This window comes from Chanos chanos, chromosome 2, assembly GCF_902362185.1.
Source record: "Chanos chanos chromosome 2, fChaCha1.1, whole genome shotgun sequence".
NCBI classification, from domain to species: Eukaryota; Metazoa; Chordata; class Actinopteri; order Gonorynchiformes; family Chanidae; genus Chanos; species Chanos chanos.
This window is the reverse complement of record NC_044496.1, coordinates 960,001-985,000: the sequence shown is the minus strand read 5'-3', so window position 1 is coordinate 985,000 and position 25,000 is coordinate 960,001. Positions and strand designations below refer to the sequence as shown.

Sequence of the window (25,000 nt, the reverse complement as noted above, 5' to 3'; positions counted from 1 at the left end):
AACTTAAGCCAAGGCTTGTGCGTGGGCTCAGATCTCACAGGATCATGTGAGTGCTCTGCTGTCCAAAGAAAGAAGAGTTTGAAGACTCTCATCTCATCTCATCTGCTCTAGGAATAGCTGTTGGCCTTTACTTGGACATGCCAGATGACCTGATTGACTATGAAACTATATCTCTTCAATGCATTAGGGAATGTGCCACATATATCACATTTTATTGCTTTACAATTTTGGTTCCAAACGTAATGAGTGCTGAAAATGAAGCTACATTAATGAAGCTCTCTCAGAGTTCTGATAAAACTCCACCAAAACAACTGATCACATTGATCTTATAAAATACTGACAGATGGGTGTTGTGAATTTATCATAATAGTACAGATATTTTTTTAAATCATACTTGCAGGCTAATTTCTATATGCTAAACCATTCCATTATGAAAAGCCAGTATCACCAGACACTACAGAATCTAAAGAATAGGCCCTGGAATGCTGAGTTTCTGTCCCATTTTTCCGAACAGAGGGACAACGACAAGGAGCACAAAGTGAGGTTGGCCATCGGAAATGGAGTCAGAGCAGAAGTGTGGAGGGAGTTTCTGAATCGTTTTGGCCAAATTAAAGTCAGAGAGTTTTATGCTTCCACAGAGAGCAACATTGGATTTGTGAACTACACGGGAAAGATTGGCGCAGTTGGACGAGTCAACTTTTTACACAGAGTAAGACTCTAAAGTAACACACACTGTGTACAGTCAACCACAAAGTAACACACGCTGTGTACAGTAAACCGCAAAGTAACACACACTGTGTACAGTCAACCACAAAGTAACGCACACTGTGTACAGTACAGTAGAGAGTAACACACACTGTGTTCAGTACAGTAGAGAGTAACACACACTGTGTACAGTACAGTAGAGAGTAACACACGCTGTGTACAGTACAGTAGAGAGTAACACACGCTGTGTACAGTACAGTACAGAGTAACACACGCTGTGTACAGTACAGTAGAGAGTAACACACGCTGTGTACAGTACAGTAGAGAGTAACACACACTGTGTACAGTACAGTAGAGAGTAACACACGCTGTGTACAGTACAGTAGAGAGTAACACACACTGTGTACAGTACAGTACAGAGTAACACACGCTGTGTACAGTACAGTACAGAGTAACACACGCTGTGTACAGTACAGTAGTGAGTAACACACGCTGTGTACAGTACAGTACAGAGTAACACACGCTGTGTACAGTACAGTAGAGAGTAACACACGCTGTGTACAGTACAGTAGAGTAACACACGCTGTGTACAGTACAGTAGAGAGTAACACACGCTGTGTACAGTACAGTAGAGAGTAACACACGCTGTGTACAGTACAGTAGAGAGTAACACACGCTGTGTACAGTACAGTAGAGAGTAACACACACTGTGTACAGTACAGTACAGAGTAACACACGCTGTGTACAGTACAGTAGTGAGTAACACACGCTGTGTACAGTACAGTACAGAGTAACGTGTGTGTGTGGTAAATGTTTGTGTGTGGTAAATGTTTGTGTGTGGTAAATATTTGCAATTGTTAGAGATTTTGTGGAAGAACAAATGATAGTTTGCTGTTTCTCAAGGCAGTTGTTTATGTCTGTAGAAACTGTTCCCGTACACACTGATAAAGTATGACACAGAGTAAGACTCTAAAGTAACACACACTGTGTACAGTCAACCACAAAGTAACACACACTGTATACAGTACAGTAGAGAGTAACACACACTGTGTACAGTCAACCACAAAGTAACACACGCTGTGTACAGTACAGTAGAGAGTAACACACACTGTGTACAGTACAGTAGAGTAACACACGCTGTGTACAGTACAGTAGAGAGTAACACACACTGTGTACAGTCAACCACAAAGTAACACACACTGTATACAGTACAGTAGAGAGTAACACACACTGTGTACAGTCAACCACAAAGTAACACACGCTGTGTACAGTACAGTAGAGAGTAACACACACTGTGTACAGTACAGTAGAGTAACACACGCTGTGTACAGTACAGTAGAGAGTAACACACGCTGTGTACAGTCAACCACAAAGTAACACACACTGTGTACAGTACAGTAGAGAGTAACACACACTGTGTACAGTACAGTAGTGAGTAACACACGCTGTGTACAGTGCAGTAGAGAGTAACACACGCTGTGTACAGTACAGTAGAGAGTAACACACGCTGTGTACAGTACAGTAGTGAGTAACACACGCTGTGTACAGTGCAGTAGAGAGTAACACACGCTGTGTACAGTACAGTAGAGAGTAACACACACTGTGTACAGTACAGTAGAGAGTAACACACGCTGTGTACAGTACAGTAGTGAGTAACACACGCTGTGTACAGTACAGTACAGAGTAACGTGTGTGTGTGGTAAATGTTTGTGTGTGGTAAATGTTTGTGTGTGGTAAATATTTGCAATTGTTAGAGATTTTGTGGAAGAACAAATGATAGTTTGCTGTTTCTCACGGCAGTTGTTTATGTCTGTAGAAACTGTTCCCGTACACACTGATAAAGTATGACACTGAGAGAGATGAACCAGTGAGAGACTCTAAAGGCCTGTGCATTGAGGTTCCTAAAGGTACAGCTCACACACTCAAGCCAAGACAACACATTATCGTATTACAGCATTTCCTGCTCCAGCGTCTGGATTTTCACATGCTGAAACATGGTGTGTTTTTTGAAGGTGAGACGGGACTCCTGGTGTCCAGAATCACGGACATCGCTCCTTTCACGGGATACGCAAGGAATCAGCAGCACACGGAGAAGAAGAAACTGCGAGATGTCTTTCAGAAAGGGGACTTGTACTTTAACAGTGGAGACTTGCTGATGATCGATCATGACAATTTCATTTACTTCCAAGATCGTGTGGGGGATACCTTTAGGTGCAGCCTGAATTCTGATATTTATATTTATGTATATTTCCTTTATATACCTTTAGGTGCAGCCTGAATTCTGATATTTATGTTTATATATATTTCACAGTGTCAGAAAAGAGGACGTCTTGACTATTAGAAATGTAAAGAGTTCATGACCGTGTTTTATTGTCTGTAATCTGTGCAGTGCGCTGCAGTGTGCTAGACAGATCAGCCGGAGCTGAACATTTCAGAACCAACACTCTTATAATCACAGCTAACATGTGAGCTCACTGCTCTCACTCTGTCTGTGCAGATGGAAGGGAGAAAACGTCGCCACCACAGAAGTTTCTGACGTCCTCACGCTCTCAGACTTTGTTAAAGAAGCTAATGTGTATGGTGTTAAGGTTCCAGGTACATGTTGCTTTCATGTCTCACTCCAGTGCATGAACATCTGTCCTGTTACCACAGAGAGATGACTCTTTTCCTGGCCTTAAAGTTTGTTCTGTCCTCCGGAAGGTCACGAGGGTAGGATTGGAATGGCCGCTGTGACTATCAGAGAAGGGGAGCAGTTTGATGGAACCAAAATGTTCAGTCACGTCACACGTTACCTGCCACTTTATGCCCTGCCACGCTTCATAAGAATACAGGTACAGGGTCACATGACACAGGACCTTAAATCATGCCAAATATCACTCTGACTCAGGCAGCAATTCACTGTCTGCTTTAAAACGACTAAATATCTCCAAAAACGATTAGATATTTTAGTTAGTTCAGAATCATTGCTGTTTACTAAAGAAACGTATATGTGTAAAATGTGTGTGTGTTTCTCTTGATATCAACTCCCCTTGTCCCCAGGATTCAGTGGAAGTTACTGCGACATTCAAACAGATGAAAATGAAGTTGGTGGAAGCAGGTTTCAACCCCGCCCTCATTCCAGACCCTTTGTTTTTCCTGGATGAAAAAGAGAAGAGCTACATCCCAATGACCAGAGAAATCTATTCTTCAATCACTTCAGGGCATATCAAACTGTGATTTTGGTCCACAGACATTGTGTTAAAGCCTTTGTGTTAGAGTCTTCCATTGTGACCGAAGCATTTTTAGGTGAAAGTTGTCGTTCACATGTTTTACTGCCTGCTGGGGTTTTCAAATTTGTCCAGAATAGATTATACATACATATATATATATATATATATATATATATATATATATATATATATATATACATACACACACACACACACACACACACAAATGTCAAATATATATATAAATATACTGTACATATATTTGTGTGTGTGTGTGTGTGTTACTGTGCATATACTGAGCTTAAATTTAATTTGATCAATTTGTTCTAATGGAGGCATTATAAGAAATGTTACTGTACAGTATAGGACAGAGAAAAGGTGATCATGATAGGAGATTTGATTCAAAGGTGCTGATAATATACAGTCATAAAAGGGTGCAGTATTCTTGTTGACCAGTAGAGTACTCACGATGAAAAGTCTTGTAGACAGAGGGAGATTGAGTGTTTGCTAAATTGTTTATGGAGTGCCCCCTGTTGGTAATTAAAGAAAAGTGCAGTGGCGAAACAGTTCTCTGGGACCTGTGCCTCATTTGAACCACCTTACAGTGTCGCTGTATCCAGATATGTGATCATTACAGTGTCGTTATATCCAGATATGTGATCATTACAGTGTCGCTGTATACAGATATGTGATCATTACAGTGTCGTTATATCCAGATATGTGATCATTACAGTGTCGCTGTATACAGATATATGATCATGACATTGTCGCTGTATCCAGATGTATGATCATGACATTGTCGCTGTATCCAGATATCAGATCACTAGGCCACAGCTGTGGGCAGCCAAGGTCTAGAGGTTAGAGAACCAGGCTCATGACCGAAGGGTTGCTGGTTCGATTCCCAGAACTGATGTGCATTGCTGTGTGCCCTTGGGCAAGGCACTTAACCCCAATGCCCCCTGGGGGCAAGGAATGCTGCCCACTGTGTCTGGTGTGTGTGTTCACTTCCGGTGTGTTGGATGGGTTGAATGCAGAGGACAAATTCACACAGTGTGTGTGTGTGTGAGATCACAGAGATTTACATTTTACACAAAAGTCTCATATTTATAATGCTTATTATGACCAATGTGGAACTGTTAATGGAAATGTCACTCAGTGTTAGGAATATTATCTGTTTTGTGACACTGAATAACAATAGATAATGTTAGATCCTGGAAAAGGAACAGGGCCATAAAGTAAGTCAGATATATTAAATATGCTGTATAATTTTGATTATATCAAATGTACCAGATGTATGAACAATAAGAGTTCTTCCTCATTATTTGAGTTAGATTCTGCCTCACTGATGCAATGTTTTCATCTGTATCTGATTATTCTCACACATTGTTCATATGGCCATTTTCACACTGTTAATAAGGTTTCACTGGTCACAGTCACACTTCCATGAGTAGCTATTTGCTCAGTCGTTTCTCCAAATTCAGAGAAATGAGGAGTCCGAGATAGACATTTCACGATACTAGAAACTTAGTCGATCCCAATATTAGTAATTCCACGATTCTTGATACCCAATTCGATACCACGGTAAAAAAACAAAAACAAAACTATAAATCCCGTTTACTTCAACGTACACTCCTTTATTAAAAAAAATTTGAACATTACAAAAAACAACAACTCCTGCCTCTCCTGGTCCAGAGCCATATAGAGAATCACATCAACTCCGTTCACTCCAATGGACCTTTTCTTTTTTTTTTTCACAGCAATGGCGGATCATGGAGCCATGCAATAGTTCCTGGAAGTTGGCAACAAATACTAGCAGTGCCAAAGAACTACAGCAGAGTAGACCATTTGTGATGCACTTTTAGAGGCTAAGACTTTAAAATAATCAGATTGTATATTATCAGCACCTTTGAATCAAATTAACATGTGCATTAAAGCATGTTATTGGATTATCCCCCACTAAATTAGAAGATTTAGGAAACGTTGATAACAGATTCGGCTAGAATACTGGCTTAAGTTAGTGACTGTAGTTAGTGTGACTGTAGAGTGGTGAGTGGAGGTGGTGAAATGAGGATATCCCTACGAGCACAATGATAAGGTTGAGAGCTATGTTGTGATATATTGTTATTAATCTGGATTTAGAGTGCATATTCGAGACTTCTAAACAGTAAGAGAAAATGTAACTTATTAGTTGAGTGCTTTTGCCCCCCCCCCCCCCCCCCCCCCACCCCCACCCCCCACTCCCCCCGTGAGCCTAACCAGGATAAGCCGGTTAGAAAATAAATGAATGAATGATTCTGTTGACTACTACTTGTCTATATTATAATTAACAGCAATTGCGTGAATAGAGTAAATGATTACCAGTGTCATTTTGTGATAGAGTTCCTGTTTTTTGAGGCCTGTGGGCTGAACTTTATATTGTGCATTGCACTCGATAATGCATTATACAGAAAGATACTGTTTTTTCTAACCTTAAAGTTTCTTCTGAGAAATTGAGATCGATTTCAATACACTTTGCTCCGTTTTTTATTTTTTATTTTATTTTTTTAATTCATTTTTTGTAAAGTTCGTAACACAAGAAAGCTACAATGTGGAATGCATTAAGCGATTACTTCAAACGCAAATTACTTCGATACACGACTCTTACTGTTATTCTTTTCACAAGTCGAGGCAGAATTCATCCGCGGTACCTACAGTACTCTAGGATATCGAGTACCGAATTTTGGCTTCAACGTGGTACCGAAGTATTGGTTCTCGTGACATCCCTAGTCAGAGACAGTTCATTCACTCAAACAGGACCACTGAGAGACAGGTGTGAGACACTTCATTCACTCAAACAGGACCACTGAGAGACAGGTGTGAGACAGTTCATTCACTCAAACAGGACCACTGAGAGACAGGTGTGAGACACTTCATTCACTCAAACAGGACCACTGAGAGACAGGTGTGAGACACTTCATTCACTCAAACAGGACCACTGAGAGACAGGTGTGAGACAGTTCATTCACTCAAACAGGACCACTGAGAGACAGGTGTGAGACACTTCATTCACTCAAACAGGACCACTGTGAGACAGGTGTGAGACAGTTCATTCACTGAAATAGGACCACTGTGAGACAGGTGTGAGACAGTTCACTCACTGAAATAGGACCACTGTGAGACAGGTGTGAGACAGTTCATTCACTGAAATAGGACCAATGAAATAAAACTGAATGATGGTCTGGATGGAAGAGAACTCCCCTAGAAAGGGCCCAACATGTCATATTTACACCATGACTCTAAAAATTTGGCTTCACTGTTTGTGTCAGTGATGTGACATTAATTACTTTTTTGCTGTGAACTAGAGAAGGGACAAGATCTGAAATTGTGCATAAAAGTATAAACTAACAAGTCATATTTGTCCAGATATATGATAATTGCACAAATCTTAAAGATGGGGAAAAAACCTCATGGAATTTGGAGTGTTGGAAAATACCACGGGTCAGTTTTAGCGGTCAGTCATAGAGGGTTTGCTAACTTTCTCCATCACTGTGTGATATGGCAGCTAGTCATCTATAGATTGGGACCTGAGAGTACTTAATACTGCATCCAACAGCCCAGGACACACCCTCCCATCTCTCTCCCCCTTTCACAAAACTCACCTCCAAAAATGCTGAACACCACATGGGACCAATGCTCACCCAGCATCTCCCCTCAGCCTTCTGGGAGGAGATTTAAGACAGAACGATTCAAGGGCAAAGCTGGTAAAAGTATTCAGATGTCAAACTTTAGCTGAGGTAAAGATACAACAGTCAAAGAATGAGTGTAGTAAAAGTGCATGAGACCCATTATTACAACAACAACAACTTTGGTCAAAGTCATAAAGTATCAGGCTTTTGATGTACTAAAGTTGTCAAAAGTCCAAAATGCAAAAAGTCTCACTCTAATTGCTGTAACTGATGTGCTGTAAAACTTAACATTACTGTTGTTGTTTATTTTATTTCTCGTTATCTTAGTGGTGAGAGATGACAAATGTCTTGACCAATGAATGTACAGTGTATTAAAGAACAACCACTAACTTCTAGTTATCTTAACTTATTTATAATATAATATAATATAATATAATATAATATAATATAATATAATATAATATAATATAATATAATATAATATAATATAATGTGACAGGCTTCTTCTTTCCCACAATGCCCCTCCCACACTGTTGTTCAGCATAGAACCACAGGTTACTCCCAAAACCTGTTCCTGTCACAGTCACAGATACAGAGTCCTATGAAAATGAACCAATCACATTCAGGCTCAGACAGACAGACAGATAGAGGGGTGTTACTGGTCATAATCTTTTAAACATTCAGCCCTCAGTCTACTTTTCAGAACACACACAAACCCAGCAAACATGGAAACACTGGTCACAGTTTTATTGGGGGTTAGTTTGATCCTGGCGTTTATCCATTTCAAGTTCCCCTGTTTATGGCATGATTTCCAGTATCTTCGAAAATTTGCTGCTGTGAGGTTGCAGAGGTTAAAGTTCAGACAGAAAAAGCCTTTTTACACTATTTTGGACTGTTTTCTGGACAGGGTGAGGAAACACCCAGAGAAACCCTTTATCATTTTTGGGAATAAATCTTACTCTTACCTGGACGTTGACCGGCAGAGCAATAAGGTGGCTAACGCCCTGAGGACACACAGCAGTCTGACTGAGGGGGATACTGTTACTCTCTTTCTGGGAAATGAGCCTTGTTTCGCCTGGATCTGGCTGGGCTTGTGTAAATTAGGATGTGCCGCCTCTGTGCTTAACATTAACATCAGAGCCCAGTCTCTCCTGCACTGCTTCTTCTGCTGTGACTCCAGCGTTCTCATAGCTGCAGCAGGTAAACCAACATTAGACAGTTTACATGACGATGTACTGAAAAAACATTAGAATCTCACCAGTCACTCACTCTCATCAAAAAAGGATTTCAGTAAAGTTCTGTCTGCAATTCCCTAACAAGTGACTACAATGTTTTCTAGCATGAGCCCTTTTGTTTGCCAAAAGAGACACTTTTCTGTCTTTTAGAGTTTGTCTTTCATAGCTGAAGAGACTCATTCACTTTATAAAACCGTACGGTTTCTTAGGGTGAATAATGGGAGCATTCCTCTTCCTCATCAGAGCAGAACATTCAAACATTTTCTTTACAGAGCTGGAAGAGGCCGTCAAGGAGGTGCTGCCTCAGCTGCTGGAGCGAAATGTCACGGTGTTCCTCCTAAAAAGTCAGAGTGGCACAGAGGGGCTGAGGAGTCTGAGTGAGAAGATCGATCGGGCGAGTGACGAGCCCCTGTCCCCTGATCTGAGATCACGCGTGACAATGGACAGCCCCGGGCTATTCATCTTCACGTCAGGAACCACAGGTACGCCTGGACGCGCGTCTGTAGGATAGCGTGAAACCAGAGCTAAAAATGACTAGTGTTACATCTGCTCTGTCCAAATCTCTGCTTTTCCCACAGGTCTTCCCAAAGCTTCCATATTTTCCCAGGACAAGGTCTGGGCTGGAGCTCTCTTTCTGTGTCTGGCAGGAGTGACATCACAGGATGTGATTTACATACCCCTTCCCCTTTACCATGGCTCTGGACTCCTCCTGGGGCTCTCAGGGGCCATAGAGCGGGGTGAGAATCAATGTAAACCAAGCAGTGACAAGCATGTTAGTGACAGGAGTTTGTATTGTCTGTGAATTCGCTCCTGTGGCTGATTCAGTGCTGCTGCTCCCTGAGCACAAACATCACACTCTACTGTCCAAGCTCGGTGTTGTTGTGTCCAATGTCCATGCTCTAAAGTTTCTTATGTGACTTGTCCTCAGTTCACTTTTATGCTTCAGTGATTCGGTAACTAGAGTTGTTCCATTTGACACTGGACAGAGAATGTTCTTTAACTCATTGAAACATGTCCAAGTCTTAGACGACCCTGTTTTCTATAAAAAACAAGGCATTCCTGATTCAATCATTCAGTTCTGTTTTGTCAACCGCCTCTTACCCTCTGATTTCAAAATCTTTTCAATACCGCTCTCCTCACAGGCATAACTGTTGTGTTGAAGCGCAAGTTTTCCGTGTCTCAGTTCTGGGATGACTGCAGGAGGGATCACGTTACTGTCATAATCTACATTGGTGAAATTATGCGCTATCTCTGCAACACACCAAAGGTTGTATCAAATTCCGCTCCTTGGACAATTAATCCTCACATTCAATACCTTTCCATCACATTTAAACCAATACTTGGGAATCCAGTAGGCTATTCAGTACTGAGGACTTAACTGACAGTGTTGATTTTCAGAGAGACAATGACAGAGAGCACAGAGTCAGAATAGCTGTGGGAAACGGGATCCGGGCAGACGTGTGGCGCTCGGTTTTGGAGCGTTTTGGAGACATTAAGATTGTGGAGTTCTACGGTGCCTCTGATGGTAACATAAGCTTCATTAACTACGTGGGGAAAATTGGTGCCATTGGTCGTGTTCACTACTTTCATAAGGTAAAACCACAATAATTCTTCTCTGAGGTTATTTCTCTAAGAGTGTTAGAATATTTTAGGGTGATCATGACACAGTGTCATTGGTTGTGACAGATGGTCCTCCCTTACACGCTCATTAAGTTTGATACCATCAGAGAGGAACCTGTGAGAGATTCTAATGGTCGCTGTATTGAGGTTTGGAAAGGTGAGTTATGATTGAATAAGAAAACTGTACATTTCATACAAGGGACTGTTTAATAGTCATTTTAATTCTACATATTTAATTCTTCTATAAAAAGGTTTGTGTAATTTGGTCAAATGAATCAGCTCATCTGTTTTACCTTGCGTCTGGAGTCAACACACAGATGTCATAGTTGAGGAGCATGAGGAGCTAATGGAGTCTTTCACTCTAACTCCCATGTTAGTGCTGCTGTTCCCCCTGAAACAGGCAGATATCATCTCTGAACCGGAGACTGGACCCATCCAGCAATTTATACATGACCTTAAAAAGGATGGGACATTAATTGCTTAATTAAATTGCTTAATTAATTGAATCTCATCTTTTTGTTCATCATTTACTGAAATGTCTCTTTTATTTTGGTGGTTATTTGTATCTTTATTTGTGAACAAATACATTTTAACCAAAACTGAACCAAAATAACATAACCAAAATAATTTACATCTTAAACAGGTGAAACAGGGCTGTTAGTGTCCAAAATCACAAAGATGGCCCCCTTTGCCGGCTACGCAGGGAACCTGGAGCACACGGAGAAGAAGAAACTGCGAGATGTCTTTCAGAAAGGGGACTTGTACTTTAACAGTGGAGACTTGCTAATGATCGATCATGACAATTTCATTTACTTCCAAGATCGTGTGGGGGATACCTTTAGGTGCAGCCTGAATTCTGATATTTATATTTATATATATTTCCTTTATATACCTTTAGGTGCAGCTTGAATTCTGATATTTATATTTATATACATTTCCTTTATATACATTTAGGTGTGCACAGCACTGCAGACAGATGCAGCTCCTCATTATTAATATTTTAATATTGTTAATATAAACTAAACATGCGCTTTAAAATTAAAGCACCAGGGAAAATATAATTAACATAACATACAACTCCTGGGGAATAATTATGACTCCTTGAGATGAATTTCTCACATTTAGGGCTATAAAAACCCTCACTGAAATTATCATTATATTATTAAATATTATCTAAATATTTTTATTTTTCTGATGTTATTTCAGTGGATGAATATTTACAAATGCATTTCAGGGGTTTGAGACGTGGAAAGTATATGAGTTGGTGATGTCCCAGTGCTTTGATCAGTTTCATATCCAGACCAATAGGAAAACACTCTGCTTTGCCCCGCCCCCTTCTGTGGGGCAATACAAATGGAAATCATATGGCGCATAACGTGGAAACCTTGTGTTGGCCTAAAATAAGTGTTTTTACTAATAGGTATAGGTTTTGTCATCCCACTGATAAAAAAGTATTTTGAAGTTTGTTATACAGACAATGGCACAGCTAATCTGTGTTGGTTTGAGTGCGCTTCAGTTCAGTATAGAAAAATGACCTGTTTTGATGAAAAAAAAAAAAAACAACAACCCTAAATACAAGTGATTGTTTAAAAAACAAAAAACAGAGTAGGCACCGTCAAACGGTCATGTCAATGGTGGAACTGGATATTTGTGTAAAACAGTAAAACTCGCCTGTTAAGATGTTGCCATCTGTTGTGCAGGTGGAAAGGAGAAAATGTCGCCACCACAGAAGTATCAGACATCCTTAAAAAAATGGAGTTTGTTGAAGATGTTAATGTTTATGGTGTCAAAGTGCCAGGTAAAAATTCTTCAGAATTCATGCATTCATCCTGTGAGCATGGTGTTACTCAACTTTGTGCAATTTACAATTACAATTTACAATTTGGTATTTAGCAGACGCTTTTAGCCAAAGCGACTTACAATAAGTGCATCAGTCAGATCCTATAAACAGAGATCACAATAAGGCTGTACATTAATTACCCTCCGAATTACGCTCCTGGGATTCTGTGACAGTGAATGATAAACACAAACACAAGACAAGGTTAGTATTTTATATATATATAGAAAGGGAGGTTAGGCAGTGGGGGACAGGTGGGTTCTGAAGAGGTGGGTTTTCAGTTACCTGCGGAAGATGGCAAGAGATTCCGCAGTCCTAACTGAGTGAGGGAGGTCATTCCACCACCGCGGAGCAATGGCGGAGAAGAGGCGTGGTCGGAAAGAACGGCTGCCAGATTCCCGAAGTGAGGGGACCGTCAGTTGACCAGAGGTGGTAGAGTAGAGAGTTCTAGCAGGGATATTGTGTTACTCATTTAGTGTTACTCAGCTTTGTTTTCTGATTTAGTGTTACTTTGCTCCGTGTTTTGATATAGTGTTACTGTGATCTGTGTTTTGATATAGTGTTACTCAGCTCTGTGTTTTGATATAGTGTTACTGTGATCTGTGTTTTGATATAGTGTTACTCAGCTCTGTGTTTTGATTTAGTGTTACTGTGCTCTGTGTTTTGATATAGTGTTACTCGAGTCTGTGTTTTGATATAGTGTTACTGTGCTCTGTGTTTTGATATAGTGTTACTGTGCTCTGTGTTTTGATATAGTGTTACTGTGCTCTGTGTTTTGATATAGTGTTACTGTGATCTGTGTTTTGATATAGTGTTACTCAGCTCTGTGTTTTGATATAGTGTTACTGTGCTCTGTGTTTTGATATAGTGTTACTGTGATCTGTGTTTTGATATAGTGTTACTGTGCTCCGTGTTTTGATATAGTGTTACTGTGCTCTGTGTTTTGATATAGTGTTACTGTGCTCTGTGTTTTTATATAGTGTTACTGTGCTCTGTGTTTTGATATAGTGTTACTCAGCTCTGTGTTTTGATATAGTGTTACTGTGCTCTGTGTTTTGATATAGTGTTACTGGAGTCTGTGTTTTGATATAGTGTTACTGTGCTCTGTGTTTTGATATAGTGTTACTGTGCTCTGTGTTTTTATATAGTGTTACTGTGCTCTGTGTTTTGATTTAGTGTTACTGTGCTCTGTGTTTTGATATAGTGTTACTGTGCTCTGTGTTTTGATATAGTGTTACTGGAGTCTGTGTTTTGATATAGTGTTACTGTGCTCTGTGTTTTGATATAGTGTTACTGTGCTCTGTGTTTTGATATAGTGTTACTGTGCTCTGTGTTTTGATATAGTGTTACTGTGCTCCGTGTTTTGATATAGTGTTACTGTGCTCTGTGTTTTGATATAGTGTTACTGTGCTCTGTGTTTTGATATAGTGTTACTGTGATCTGTGTTTTGATATAGTGTTACTCAGCTCTGTGTTTTGATATAGTGTTACTGTGCTCTGTGTTTTGATATAGTGTTACTCAGCTCTGTGTTTTGATATAGTGTTACTGTGCTCTGTGTTTTGATATAGTGTTACTGTGCTCCGTGTTTTGATGTAGTGTTACTGTGCTCTGTGTTTTGATATAGTGTTACTATGCTCTGTGTTTTGATACAGTGTTACTGTGCTCTGTGTTTTGATATAGTGTTACTGTGCTCTGTGTTTTGATATAGTGTTACTGTGCTCTGTGTTTTGACACAGGTTACGAAGGCCGGGTCGGCATGGCAGCCGTAACCTTAAGGGAGAGAAGAGAGTTTAATTGCACAGAAGCGTTCACTCATGTCTCCTCTTACCTCCCTGCTTATGCTCGGCCACGATTCATCCGAATTCAGGTAACACTTATCCCATAGACTAACTGACAATTAGTTTATCAGTAGTATGAGTATCAGTCAGGACAATATGTTTCAATGTATTTGGGTTTTGTGTGTTTTGACGTTTTAATGAAAGACCAGTGTAGATTATGATACTATGATCAAAGCTGACACCACACAGTTCAACATCTTGTTTTTTTGTTTCATAGTTTGTTTGTTTATTAATTTTTTCAGACCTGTTTGGAGATTACTGGGACTTTCAAGTACATAAAAACCAAGCTGGAGAAGGATGGCTTTAATCCAGCTATGATTCACGACCCGCTGTTTGTTCTGGAGGAAAAAAACAACAGCTACACCCCAATGACACAAATGCATTATGACTCCATTATTTCTGGGAAAATTAGATTGTGAAATCATATGAAATCCAACAAAACTCATTTGCATTTATTCAGGACAGTTTAAGTTCCTTTAGATCCAGATTCTTTGAGATTTCCTCTCCTTGAGTCTGAATCTGGTCGTTCTCTTACATTACTGTCCAACTCAATCTTTCACCTGCATTACTGTCCAACTCAATCATTCACCTGCATCACTGTCCAAACTCAATCATTCACCTACATCACTGTCCAAACTCAATCATTCACCTGCATCACTGTCCAAACTCAATCATTCACCTGCATCACTGTCCAAACTCAATCATTCACCTGCATTACTGTCCAAACTCAATCATTCACCTGCATCACTGTCCAAACTCAATCTTTCACCTGTATTACTGTCCAAACTCAGTCATTCACCTGTATTACTGTCCAAACTCAATCATTCACCTGCATCACTGTCCAAACTCAATCATTCACCTGCATTACTGTCCAACTCAATCATTCACCTGCATTACTGTCCAAACTCAATCATTTACCTGTATCACTACCCAAACTCACTCATTCACCTGCATCACTGTCCAAACTCAATCATTCACCTGTATTACTGTCCAACTCAATCATTCACCTGCATTACTGTCCAACTCAATCATTCACCTGCATCACTGTCCAAACTCAATCTTTCACCTGTATTACTGTCCAAATTCAGTCATTCACCTGTATTACTGTCCAAACTCAATCATTCACCTGCATCACTGTCCAAACTCAATCATTCACCTGCATTACTGTCCAACTCAATCATTCACCTGCATCACTGTCCAAACTCAATCATTCACCTGTATTACTGCCCAAACTCAATCATTCACCTACATCACTGTCCAACTCAATCATTCACCTACATCACTGTCCAACTCAATCATTCACCTGCATCACTGCCCAAACTCAATCATTCACCTGCATCACTGTCCAACTCAATCATTCACCTACATCACTGCCCAAACTCAATCATTCACCTGCATCACTGCCCAAACTCAATCATTCACCTACATCACTGCCCAAACTCAATCATTCACCTGCATTACTGTCCAACTCAATCATTCACCTACATCACTGCCCAAACTCAATCATTCACCTGCATCACTGCCCAAACTCAATCATTCACCTACATCACTGCCCAAACTCAATCATTCACCTACATCACTGCCCAAACTCAATCATTCACCTGCATCACTGCCCAAACTCAATTATTCACCTGTATTACTGTCCAACTCAATCATTCACCTGCATTACTGTCCAAACTCAATCATTCACCTGTATTACTGTCCAACTCAATCATTCACCTGTATTACTGTCCAAACTCAATCATTCACCTGCATCACTGTCCAAACTCAATCATTCACCTGCATTATTGTCCAACTCAATCATTCACCTGCATCACTGTCCAAACTCAATCATTCACCTGCATTACTGTCCAAACTCAATCATTCACCTGCATCACTGTCCAAACTCAATCATTCACCTACATCACTGTCCAAACTCAATCATTCACCTGCATTACTGTCCAAACTCAATCATTCACCTGCATTACTGTCCAAACTCAATCATTCACCTACATCACTGCCCAAACTCAATCATTCACCTGCATCACTGTCCAAACTCAATCATTCACCTGCATTACTGTCCAACTCAATCATTCACCTACATCACTGCCCAAACTCAATCATTCACCTGCATCACTGTCCAAACTCAATCATTCACCTGCATTACTGTCCAACTCAATCATTCACCTACATCACTGCCCAAACTCAATCATTCACCTACATCACTGCCCAAACTCAATCATTCACCTACATCACTGCCCAAACTCAATCATTCACCTGCATTACTGTCCAACTCAATCATTCACCTACATCACTGCCCAAACTCAATCATTCACCTACATCACTGCCCAAACTCAATCATTCACCTGCATCACTGCCCAAACTCAATCATTCACCTGCATTACTGTCCAACTCAATCATTCACCTGCATTACTGTCCAACTCAATCATTCACCTACATCACTGCCCAAACTCAATCATTCACCTACATCACTGCCCAAACTCAATCATTCACCTGCATCACTGCCTAGCTCACCCAGTGTAGCATACTGGGATGATGCGTTCTGGTTGGGAAAAATGGCTACATTTTCACAGCTTTGTCAGTTGAAAAGAATCAAGGTTTTAGAAACACAGATGGCATTACATATCCCCTTTTTATGATACAGCCAACAAAGGAAGTCAAGTACAGATTAAAATCAGTGAGAAAGGTAGAGTGGGTTTGCATTAGGAATCCTCATATTCGTCTTAGTGTGCCGTGACTCGTTTGGTCGTGTTGATCCCAGTGCTTTCTAGCAAGAATAAATAGTTTTGAGAATCTCTGAGATGTGACAATTGCACTGTGATTTGCACATACACCTCAGAGGGTTGAGCCCTTGATAAAACACACTCAGCCACGGAAACCACACAGCAATATACTGCAGTAAAATAACTAAAATGCTTTACAGTTGCTTTGAAAAAGATGAACATGAAATACATGAATATTGCCATTTTCAAATGTATATTGTATTTCACTTAACTGTTTAGTGTAATAAATTTAAACTGCAATTACTTTGATATCTAAAAAAATATTTTTTTCGTGGATAACGAGTTTTTATGATTATGATCATGGCGATGGTGGTACTGATATCGCAGCTATTGCCAGTAACCAAGAGAAGTTTTATTGAAAATGATTTGGAAATCTAACAGCCCTGCGCTGGGTTGCTGGAAGGGGCGTCTCTAGTAGTGATGCGCGGATCAGGGATTTTAATACCCGCATCCACCCGACCCGTTATGAAAGTCAATCTTTCTGCCCAACCCGCAAAAATATGCGTTGATCAACCGCCTGAACCCGACCCGACCCGTAAACCGCCAGCTTTAGCCTGCATAGCGATGGCATCCTTATCATAGAGTAGACTAAGAGATAACGTTTTCTTATTTTATTCAAAAGGGACAGACATTCGTGTAGACAACGAGGTATTACACGAGCCACCGTAAACTACAGCAAAGTGGGCGGTGTGACACTATTTCATTTTTGGGGTATTGCCCAAATGTTAGTGTAACCCTGCGTTGGCACCTGGAGCACATAAAGAATTTTGGTAGACCGAGTTGGGGAGAAATCACAAACTTTGCTTCATTGTCCATTCACTGCGTCAGAAAAAGAGAAGGTACACAGGAATACACGGGAAGGCCCGAGGGGATACAATACATGCATTACGTCCTAATTCCCCTACATAACAGAGTCTGTTACATTAGCATAATAATTTGATTGCAAGCCATAGCCTGTTGTATCTTAGCCTAAGAGCGTCTGGGTCTAGGCTACTACTTCTTTACTAACAACTAACTCTTCATTAGAGACATGAACTTTCTGTCTCTCTCTCTTTTTCACTCACTCACACACACAAACACGATACATCCTTCACAACTCAAGCAAATAACGTACTCTGTAATGGGAGGGGTCTCGGACAACCCCTCCCATACCTTACCGTTTAGCCTCACTTTGCATGTAACCATAACATCGCCCTTTTTGTTTTTAAACTTTTCGCTTAGTAAGTCGGCGATATCGTCAGTGGTGGCCCCTTTTTTCTGACAAAAAATGGGGGGATGTATAATCTAAACAAAAGCTACGGTTATCACTTCGTCCCTTATTTCTCCATATAAAAGTTGGTAACCCTAGTGATGAGTGGTGAACTGGACTCCCATCCGGCGGGAGTCCAACAGAGATCCCTTGATCCACAGGAACCCAGAAGAAATGTGAGTCTCTACTTTGGACGCTGCAAGTCAACTTCCGCTCGGTTACACAGTTTATTGTTTTGCTACAAACGCCTCCTTTTTCAGAGCGAAAATATTCGGGGCTAGGCTTAAAATATTCGGTTATATAGCCCCGAATGATCGGACCTAACTATGCCACTGACTGCTGGACTTTTTTCCTTACCTTTTTTTTTTTTTTTGGAAGGGCCGCCCCCTCGGACTCCTAGCCTATTGGTTGCTGAGATTCAGCCCAGGGCAACAGCAGGGCAAAGGTTGTCTGTCTTTAGGGCATTAATACGAGGTACGGTATATTTGTAGTTCGAATTCCTTGCAGTTTACGCATTTGAAATGATGTTTTTGTTATTTACTTTGCTCGCGGGGTTGGCAATTTTGCCTTTCGTCCTGTATATACGTTACCCTTACCTTGCGCAAGATGTTCTGTACATGCTTAGCGCAATACGCGTAGGGAAGCGAATGGTCTCATTCAAGAACGCTAAACCCTGTCACACAATCCTGGACTGTTTTTTAGATCGCGTAAACAGTCATCCTGAGAAAACTTTCATCATTTTTGAGCAGGAAACTTACACATACCGGGATGCTGATAAAATCAGTAACAAAGTTGCGCGTACCCTCTCTGACCACGCGAATCTGAAGGAGGGCGACACGGTTGCTCTTTTTCTTGGAAATGAGCCATTTTACGTATGGATTTGGTTAGGTCTGGCCAAACTTGGATGTACTGCAGCTCTCTTGAATTACAACATAAGGTCGAAGTCTCTGCTTCACTGTTTTTCTTGTTGTGGCGCAAAAGCACTTATAGCTGCTGCCGGTGAGCGTCACTAACAACTTGTCCTACTTTACCTTGTTTCCCTCAGTGTTTTTCTGTCCTTTAAATCCTCCGCAATCAATCAAGGAAAAATTGGGGTCCTCTCTTTGCAGAGCTGAAGGAAGCGGTGGAGGAGGTGTTGCCGACATTGCGCGAGCAGAATGTGTCGGTCTATATTTTGTCTGAAACATCGCAGACCGAGGGCATGTCGAGCCTCAGGGATAAGATAAACCTGGCGTCCGATGAACCCTTGTCCAAGACACTGCGCTTCAACGTGACACTGAAAAGCCCGGCGCTGTATATCTACACCTCTGGAACAACAGGTGAGTACACCTGCTCAGCTCTGCATCCGTAATTAACAAGTTAATGCTGTCTTATTGTGAATGAAAATAATCGGTTACCCGATTTGACTTTAATAGGTCTTCCAAAGGCAGCAGTGATAAACCATGAGCGCGTCTGGTACGCATCCTTCTTACAGTCAATGGCCGGAGTGAGCTCCGAAGACGTGCTCTACCTGTATCTGCCTCTGTACCACAGCGCGGGGTTCCAGATGGGTCTGACTGGGGCAATAGAACGCGGTAACTAACTTGGTCTGGGCTTTACTCGTCTGAAAGAAATGACGGAGAATAATACTGATAAACGATACGGTATAATTGTATATACAGTATAATAGAAACAATATTTCAGAGAGCTTTCTGGTTGAGGTCAGATGTTTAGATTGAGGATGTATATTTGTGTGACCCACTCACATTAATGCTGAAACTCAACTTGTATTTGGATTGTTTTGTAGATTGTTCTTTTTCTGCTTTGATTTTCTTTTAATGCAAATGGAGCTCTGACTGAAATTCACATCTGACTGAAATTCACATCTGATTGAAATTCACATCTGAAAATTCACTCATACGCTTTTCAAGAACTGAAATGGACTGAATTCTTTTGTTGTCTGTAGGTTTAATAGTTGAACTGAAATGGACTGAATTCTTTTGTTGTCTGTAGGTTTAACAGTTGAACTGAAATGGACTGAATTCTTTTGTTGTCTGTAGGTTTAACAGTTGAACTGAAATGGACTGAATTCTTTTGTTGTCTGTAGGTTTAACAGTTGAACTGAAATGGACTGAATTCTTTTGTTGTCTGTAGGTTTAACAGTTGTGATGCGACGCAAGTTCTCCGCCTCACAGTTCTGGGATGACTGCAGAAAGCACAGAATCACAGTTATCCAGTATATCGGAGAAATCATGCGTTATCTGTGCAACAGCCCAAAGGTAAAACCTGTCATTCTACTCCAACAAACCTTCACCACAAGTCATATAACCCAGGTCCAGGACATATTATGGCATTTTATGTTTCTCTTAGTTAAAAACATTACTTTATGGAGTAAACTCAGCTCAGCTTGACATTTGAAGCAAAAGTTGGATTCACTCACACTGTGACATGGTTTGCCTTAAATAAAGTTTACATTGTTTTTAAAGGCTAAAAAAGGGTAGAGTGTAGCTCAGAACCTGAGGGTAATCAGAGATCCCCTAACCCAACAGACGCTCTGTTACTGCAACACTCTCATCTCCCAGAGAAAATGATCATTTAGCTGCATGTGTTTGAGCTTATTGCTCTGTACACGGCATCCAAGCCTTACAGAGTAAAGCAACAACAAGGACTAATTCTTCTTCTTCTTATTCTCATTAACATCGTTGTTATTATTATTATTATTATAATGATTTTACACACAGACACATATATAATAATTATTATTATTGTTATTATTATCATACTTGTTTCTCCTCTCCCTAGAAAGACAATGAAAAAGCCCATTGTGTCAGACTGGCTCTGGGGAATGGAATAAGGGCAGATACGTGGTCTGAATTTCTGCATCGTTTTGGAGACGTCCGCATCTGTGAATGCTACGGCGCCACGGAGGGAAACATTGGCTTCGTTAACTATGTGGGAAAAATTGGTGCAATTGGACGAGTGAATTTCTTCCATAAGGTAACAGAGGAAGAACAGCAGAGAACTCAGTTCTCAGAATCTATCTCACAGATTCACCATCTTTGAGTCACATATGAATTTTCTGTGTTCGTAGATGATTCAGCCTTACGCCCTGATCAAATATGATACTGAGACAGAAGAGCCTGTGAGAGATTCTAGAGGCTTCTGTGTGGAAGTCCCACAGGGTAAAACAAAGCACCAGTTAATCATTTACGGCAATTATTGGTAAAATAAATAAATGAATGAATAAAAATATTCAGTAATCTTTGTTGTTTTTTCTCTGAAGGAGAGACTGGTCTTTTGGTGGCCAAGATAACGAAAACGGCACCTTTCAAAGGGTACGCAAAAAACACCCACCAGACGGAGAAGAAGAAGCTGAGAGACGTGTTTGAGAAAGGAGACCTGTATTTCAACAGCGGGGACCTGATGAAGACTGACCAGGAGGGCTTCATTTACTTTCAGGATCGCATTGGAGATACATTCAGGTATAAGAACTGTCAGCCGGATTTGGATTTGATTTGATAAGAGTTTGTTTTGAAGATGAACTGATTTAAGTTTTGTCTTTTCTTTTGGCATCAGGTGGAAAGGGGAGAATGTGGCCACCACTGAGGTCTCTGATATTTTGATCGCGTTAGATTTCATTGAGGAAGCAAACGTCTATGGCGTCAAAGTACCAGGTACAGAGATAATTTTACATTTGAAGAGACATTAGTGAAATTCTGAAAAAGAGCAACTGTTATAATTCCCTTATAGCTGTAAATAGCAGGTGTGAAGCTGCCCACTCTAGATTTCAGCTGCACTCATTTCAACCATTAAGAGCATGTGCATTTCTATGGCATTTATGAGAGGCTGTGATGGGCAGAGGAGAAAACAGTGGTTGCTTTAGTGAGAGGTCTTGTTCTCTCAGGACATGAGGGAAGAATCGGAATGGCTGCTATCAAAGTGATGGAGGGGATGGAGTTTGACAGCACCGCCACGTTCGAGCACGTCCAATCACTTCTCCCCGTCTACGCCAGACCGCGCTTCATCAGAATACAGGTAACGTCATATTAAAAGAAGATAAATATTCAGGCATGAACACACACACAGTTATTCGAAAGATTCTGAACCTTTTTAATGCTTGTTTTCAGAATTCCCTGGACATTACTGGGACATTTAAACAGATGAAAGTGAAACTCTCTGAGGAGGGTTTCAACCCCAGAGTTATCCAAGACTCCTTGTACTTCCTGGATGAGAAGAGGAAAAATTACGTTCCTCTGAGCGAGGACACGTACGACTCGATCTCTGACGGACGGCTACGACTGTAAAAGGGGGGGGGGGGCAGTGAACAAAGTGATTCCAGTTGATATGAAATGAGTTCTCAAAGCCCATTCCTGTATGGGACATTTAATGGTGTTTTGTCTCTTTAAAAAAAAGGAACTATTTGGCATTATGATGGTAATTATATTGACAAAAATGACTATTAAAGTAGATTTGTGTAAGTTTTTCAAAGACTGTTTTTGATATATTTGTATAATAATAATTATTATTTTTTTAGGTTTCTAGTGAGGTGGTGATCATATAGGAATGCCAGTGATTTGTTTCTGATTAAAAGCCTGATGGTGCAGAATGTGTCGTGTGTCATTTGGTTGGTAATGCGAATGGGTTGCCCTGTGTCGTGTGTCATTTGGTTGGTAATGCGAATGGGTTGCCCTGTGTCGTGTGTCATTTGGTTGGTAATGCGAATGGGTTGCCCTGTGTCGTGTGTCATTTGGTTGGTAATGCGTATGGGTTGCCCTGTGTCGTGTGTCATTTGGTTGGTAATGCGAATGGGTTGCCCTGTTTCGTGTGTCATTTGGTTGGTAATGCGTATGGGTTGCCCTGTGTCGTGTGTCATTTGGTTGGTAATGTGAATGGGTTGCCCTGTGTCGTGTGTCATTTGGTTGGTAATGCGAATGGGTTGCCCTGTGTCGTGTGTCATTTGGTTGGTAATGCGTATGGGTTGCCCTGTGTCGTGTGTCATTTGGTTGGTAATGCGAATGGGTTGCCCTGTTTCGTGTGTCATTTGGTTGGTAGTGCGTATGGGTTGCCCTGTGTCGTGTGTCATTTGGTTGGTAGTGCGTATGGGTTGCCCTGTGTCAGGGCAAAGCAGTTGAAGCAGTTTGCTCTGCTGCTGAACCATGGCTTTTTAAATGGGCTGTACACTTGCTGCATTCCACACTGAACCCACATCTGTGAGAAACTGGGAACGCTGTAAAACTTGGTGAGGCGTTTCAACACTTTTTTCCCCGTGAGGTTGTCGACCTTCTCAGGAATCTTGGTCAAGGTTGCACCTGAGTTAACGGCCACATTTTTGGCTGGTCCTTCCCTGTGCATGGGCGGCAACGCCCCGCTGCAGCTGAGAGATCTCACAGCTCTTCTCTGGCCCTGTCTCACCAGCCTCTGGTCGATCAGATGCTCTGTTCTGACGCGCTGAACCGAACGTGCGGACAGTTCGCCGAGCTGCTCTTGTTCGGGGTGCCATATCTCGTCTTGTAGCCCAAGCGCGTCGCACACGGCTCCGCTCTCATCCGCGGGGTTTCCCGCGGCGTGAGGGTGGGCGTCGGCGTCGCGGACTCGCCACTCAGCCAGTATGGATGCGGCAGTGCTGCGTATGATGGACCAGTCCCTCAGAATGTCCTCTGGGGTGGTGAACTGGGAGGTGACCGTGAAGCGAATGATCAGTTTGGTGTTAATGGCTGCAGGAATCAAAAACATGGTTCCTGATTTCGTCAGTCTTCTCAGTAGCTCCTGGGTTGAGGCGTTTCCTTCCTACAGTGTGGAGAGAAGAACACTCACTCTCACACCTCAGTATCATAAGCTCATTGTAAAACCTTAGATGGCCTTGTGTATATGTGTCTTTGACCTGTACAGTGTCATTTAAACAAGGTGACAGAAGTCCACTTGACAATCATTACCCTGAACGCTTGATAACACGTTCTCAACTGACATTGAAAATTACACTGACCCGCCATGAAATCCCTGCAGTGACCTCTGTGGAACCCTGTCTAAACCCATTAATATGGGGCAAAGAACAATGTTACTGAGCAGTTATCGGTCAAATCTCAGCCAGACAAGATTACGTTTCATCTTTACACACCTTGACACAGAAGACCACCAGGCCCATGTGTCTCTCAGCAGGCATCTCAAAGTTTGGGTCACTTCTCACGAGGGATTCAAACAGCTTTCCCAAGTCTATACTCTGAAAACACAAACAGATCTCTCATAGCACGTCCGTCCAGCAAAGACCCGTTTCTACTGTCTGGGCAGCGGAAAGGCTGCTGTGGAACACAGGGGCTTACATGTCTAATATGGGCCTGAAGCTTTTTGAGTCCAAAGGAGCGCAGGACGAACCAGAGTTTGAGCGAGCGGAACCTTCGGCTCAGAGGAATTTGCCAGTGCTGCAAAAAGAGACACACAGCGCAAGGTTCAGGTGTGGGGACAAGACAGTGTGGTTACAGAGAGAGAGAGAGAGAGAGAGAGAGAGAGGAAAAAGAGGGATGAATATCTTTAGATGAGTGTGAGGGACGTTATACCATAAAATCAGTGGCGTCTCCTGAGTTGTCGTGTCTGAGGTAAACGGGGTCAACGCTGAAGGTCTGCTGCAGCTTGCACTTATCCTTCACCCTACAGTAACACACACATTTATACATACACACTCACTAATCCTTTACCCTACAGTAACACACACATTTATACATACACACTCACTAATCCTTTACCCTACAGTAACACACACATTTATACATACACACTCACTAATCCTTTACCCTACAGTAACACACACATTTATACATACACACTCACTAATCCTTTACCCTACAGTAACACACACATTTATACATACACACTCACTAATCCTTCA

At 41.3% G+C, this 25,000-nt stretch overlaps 4 protein-coding genes across 6 annotated transcripts in view; 3 read left to right on the top strand and 1 right to left on the bottom strand.

The window, feature by feature from the left end:
* LOC115830091 (very long-chain acyl-CoA synthetase-like) overlaps positions 1–3,921 on the top strand; it is an 8,329-nt gene extending 4,408 nt beyond the window's left edge. For both annotated transcript variants that reach the window (XM_030794133.1, XM_030794131.1), the window contains 6 exons: positions 515–709; positions 2,522–2,612; positions 2,718–2,916; positions 3,203–3,300; positions 3,406–3,536; positions 3,745–3,921. In XM_030794133.1, the coding sequence (XP_030649993.1) occupies positions 515–709; positions 2,522–2,612; positions 2,718–2,916; positions 3,203–3,300; positions 3,406–3,536; positions 3,745–3,921 (891 nt within the window). The remainder of the gene's footprint in view (positions 1–514; positions 710–2,521; positions 2,613–2,717; positions 2,917–3,202; positions 3,301–3,405; positions 3,537–3,744) is intronic.
* Positions 3,922–8,304: 4,383 nt separating this feature from the next.
* LOC115830093 (very long-chain acyl-CoA synthetase-like) lies at positions 8,305–14,528 on the top strand. Its single transcript, XM_030794134.1, has 10 exons — positions 8,305–8,779; positions 9,087–9,296; positions 9,393–9,551; positions 9,957–10,081; positions 10,213–10,407; positions 10,501–10,591; positions 11,078–11,276; positions 12,135–12,232; positions 14,008–14,138; positions 14,352–14,528. Exons 1-10 carry the CDS (start codon positions 8,305–8,307, stop codon positions 14,526–14,528), a joined length of 1,860 nt encoding a protein of 619 aa, XP_030649994.1.
* A 4,073-nt stretch (positions 14,529–18,601) lies between these two features.
* LOC115804509 (very long-chain acyl-CoA synthetase) lies at positions 18,602–22,723 on the top strand. 2 transcript variants are annotated; one of them, XM_030764991.1, is made up of 10 exons: positions 18,602–19,140; positions 19,251–19,460; positions 19,557–19,715; positions 20,275–20,399; positions 20,923–21,117; positions 21,212–21,302; positions 21,404–21,602; positions 21,697–21,794; positions 22,025–22,155; positions 22,248–22,723. In XM_030764991.1, exons 1-10 carry the CDS (start codon positions 18,663–18,665, stop codon positions 22,422–22,424), a joined length of 1,863 nt encoding a protein of 620 aa, XP_030620851.1. In that variant the 5' UTR covers positions 18,602–18,662; the 3' UTR covers positions 22,425–22,723. The 2 variants fall into 2 exon arrangements, with proteins under 2 accessions (XP_030620851.1, XP_030620852.1); XM_030764992.1 differs by lacking the exon at positions 19,557–19,715.
* Positions 22,724–23,199: 476 nt separating this feature from the next.
* Positions 23,200–25,000, bottom strand: part of hdc (histidine decarboxylase) — a 10,298-nt gene continuing 8,497 nt past the window's right edge. The window contains exons 9-14 of the mRNA XM_030764835.1: positions 24,672–24,762; positions 24,438–24,536; positions 24,236–24,337; positions 23,653–23,907; positions 23,446–23,568; positions 23,200–23,412 (exon numbers count right to left, since the gene is read on the bottom strand). Of these exons, the coding sequence (XP_030620695.1) occupies positions 23,200–23,412; positions 23,446–23,568; positions 23,653–23,907; positions 24,236–24,337; positions 24,438–24,536; positions 24,672–24,762 (883 nt within the window). The remainder of the gene's footprint in view (positions 23,413–23,445; positions 23,569–23,652; positions 23,908–24,235; positions 24,338–24,437; positions 24,537–24,671; positions 24,763–25,000) is intronic.

Excerpts from the sequence above, each read along its gene's own strand:
- LOC115830093 (XM_030794134.1), top strand. The coding sequence starts at position 8,305 with ATGGAAACACTGGTCACAGTTTTATTGGGGGTTAGTTTGATCCTGGCG. Across the intron at positions 8,780-9,086 it reads CGTTCTCATAGCTGCAGCAG|AGCTGGAAGAGGCCGTCAAG; the intron begins GTAAACCAACAT and ends TTTTCTTTACAG. Across the intron at positions 9,297-9,392 it reads CTTCACGTCAGGAACCACAG|GTCTTCCCAAAGCTTCCATA; the intron begins GTACGCCTGGAC and ends CTTTTCCCACAG.
- LOC115804509 (XM_030764991.1), top strand. The coding sequence starts at position 18,663 with ATGATGTTTTTGTTATTTACTTTGCTCGCGGGGTTGGCAATTTTGCCT. Across the intron at positions 19,461-19,556 it reads CTACACCTCTGGAACAACAG|GTCTTCCAAAGGCAGCAGTG; the intron begins GTGAGTACACCT and ends TGACTTTAATAG. Across the intron at positions 21,603-21,696 it reads CGCATTGGAGATACATTCAG|GTGGAAAGGGGAGAATGTGG; the intron begins GTATAAGAACTG and ends TTTTGGCATCAG.